This window comes from Phaethon lepturus, unplaced genomic scaffold (assembly GCF_000687285.1).
Source record: "Phaethon lepturus isolate BGI_N335 unplaced genomic scaffold, ASM68728v1 scaffold8129, whole genome shotgun sequence".
In the NCBI taxonomy this organism is placed as follows: Eukaryota; Metazoa; Chordata; class Aves; order Phaethontiformes; family Phaethontidae; genus Phaethon; species Phaethon lepturus.
Window position 1 is genome coordinate 8,939 of NW_010564106.1, and position 1,130 is coordinate 10,068.

At 39.6% G+C, this 1,130-nt stretch overlaps 1 protein-coding gene across 1 annotated transcript in view; it reads left to right on the top strand.

The window, feature by feature from the left end:
• Positions 1-884: 884 nt before the first annotated feature.
• PAPOLA (poly(A) polymerase alpha) overlaps positions 885-1,130 on the top strand; it is a gene marked incomplete at its 5' end in the record, with an annotated part of 35,542 nt that continues 35,296 nt past the window's right edge. Inside the window, one exon of the mRNA XM_010294765.1 lies at positions 885-1,063. Within this exon, the coding sequence (XP_010293067.1) occupies positions 885-1,063 (179 nt within the window). The remainder of the gene's footprint in view (positions 1,064-1,130) is intronic.

The window sequence follows — 1,130 nt, forward strand, 5'->3', positions numbered from 1 at the left end:
CTGCATGTCTGATTTTCATTCAGGATGCTCATCTAGGGAAGTTGTTATTAGTTCTCACAATATGATTATAACTTTCCTTTTGTGTTTCTGCTGAAGTTGTTTTGCGTGGTCTCCTCTCCTTTCTTGCAATGTTGAAATATGGGTGATTGACTTCAGAGTATCATCCTTGTGCTTGGTTTGTCTCCGTATCTGTCTGAGTAGCTTGAAAAGTGCAAGGCAAGGATGCTATGAGGGTTTGTGCCTGGACTGTTTACTAGTGAACTTGGTCCTCGCAGATTTAACACATTGTGGTGGGTTGGGTTTACTCTAGGCTTACTTTCCTATTTAGATAAATACTTCTATGAAGTAAAATGTCATGTTAAGGAAGCATGAGGGATGTGGAGAGAGTGCTGCTTACATCCTTGGTACTTGTGCTAGGCAAAGTCTAGCACAAACCTGATATTTTCCCCTCACCCCCCTATTGAAGCAAGGCTGTACGTAATATTGCCGGCATAGATTGAGCTGACATTGTTCATCTAACCATCCTGTTATGCTAGCCAGCTGGCAAGTCAGCTTAAAATTAACTGTACGATGCTAATGGGCTCAAAATATACGAAAGCCTTCTTAGGTGACTGTTTTGAGTGTATGAAGTCAGCTGATGTAAAAGATCATGCCTCATAGCAACTTGTAACCCTGCACTCAATATTTAGAGGAGAAAGGCAATTCTATTGTTGTCCTTAATAACACAGATTTAACACAGATTAATCTGGGATATAAATGCTAACAGTACGCTTAACTTTTCATTTCTTTAGTACGTATCTCTTATCTGCTACTCTGATGAGAAAAAATAGTTGTAACAATTTTTTGTTTTGTTTTGTTTCTGTCAGTAACTTTATCTAATTGCCTTTATTAGTCCTGTTACAACCCAGGGATCACAAACACAGCAACTACAGAAGCATTATGGCATTACCTCACCTATCAGTTTAGCTGCTCCCAAGGAGTTTGACTGCATGCTTACCCAGAAATTAATCGAAACCCTAAAACCTTATGGTGTATTTGAAGAGGAAGAAGAACTGCAACGCAGGTGAGCAATCACTCAGTCTAGCAGTGTTTTTCTCGTGTCTTGAGGTTCATGTAGTTGACTGCTGAAC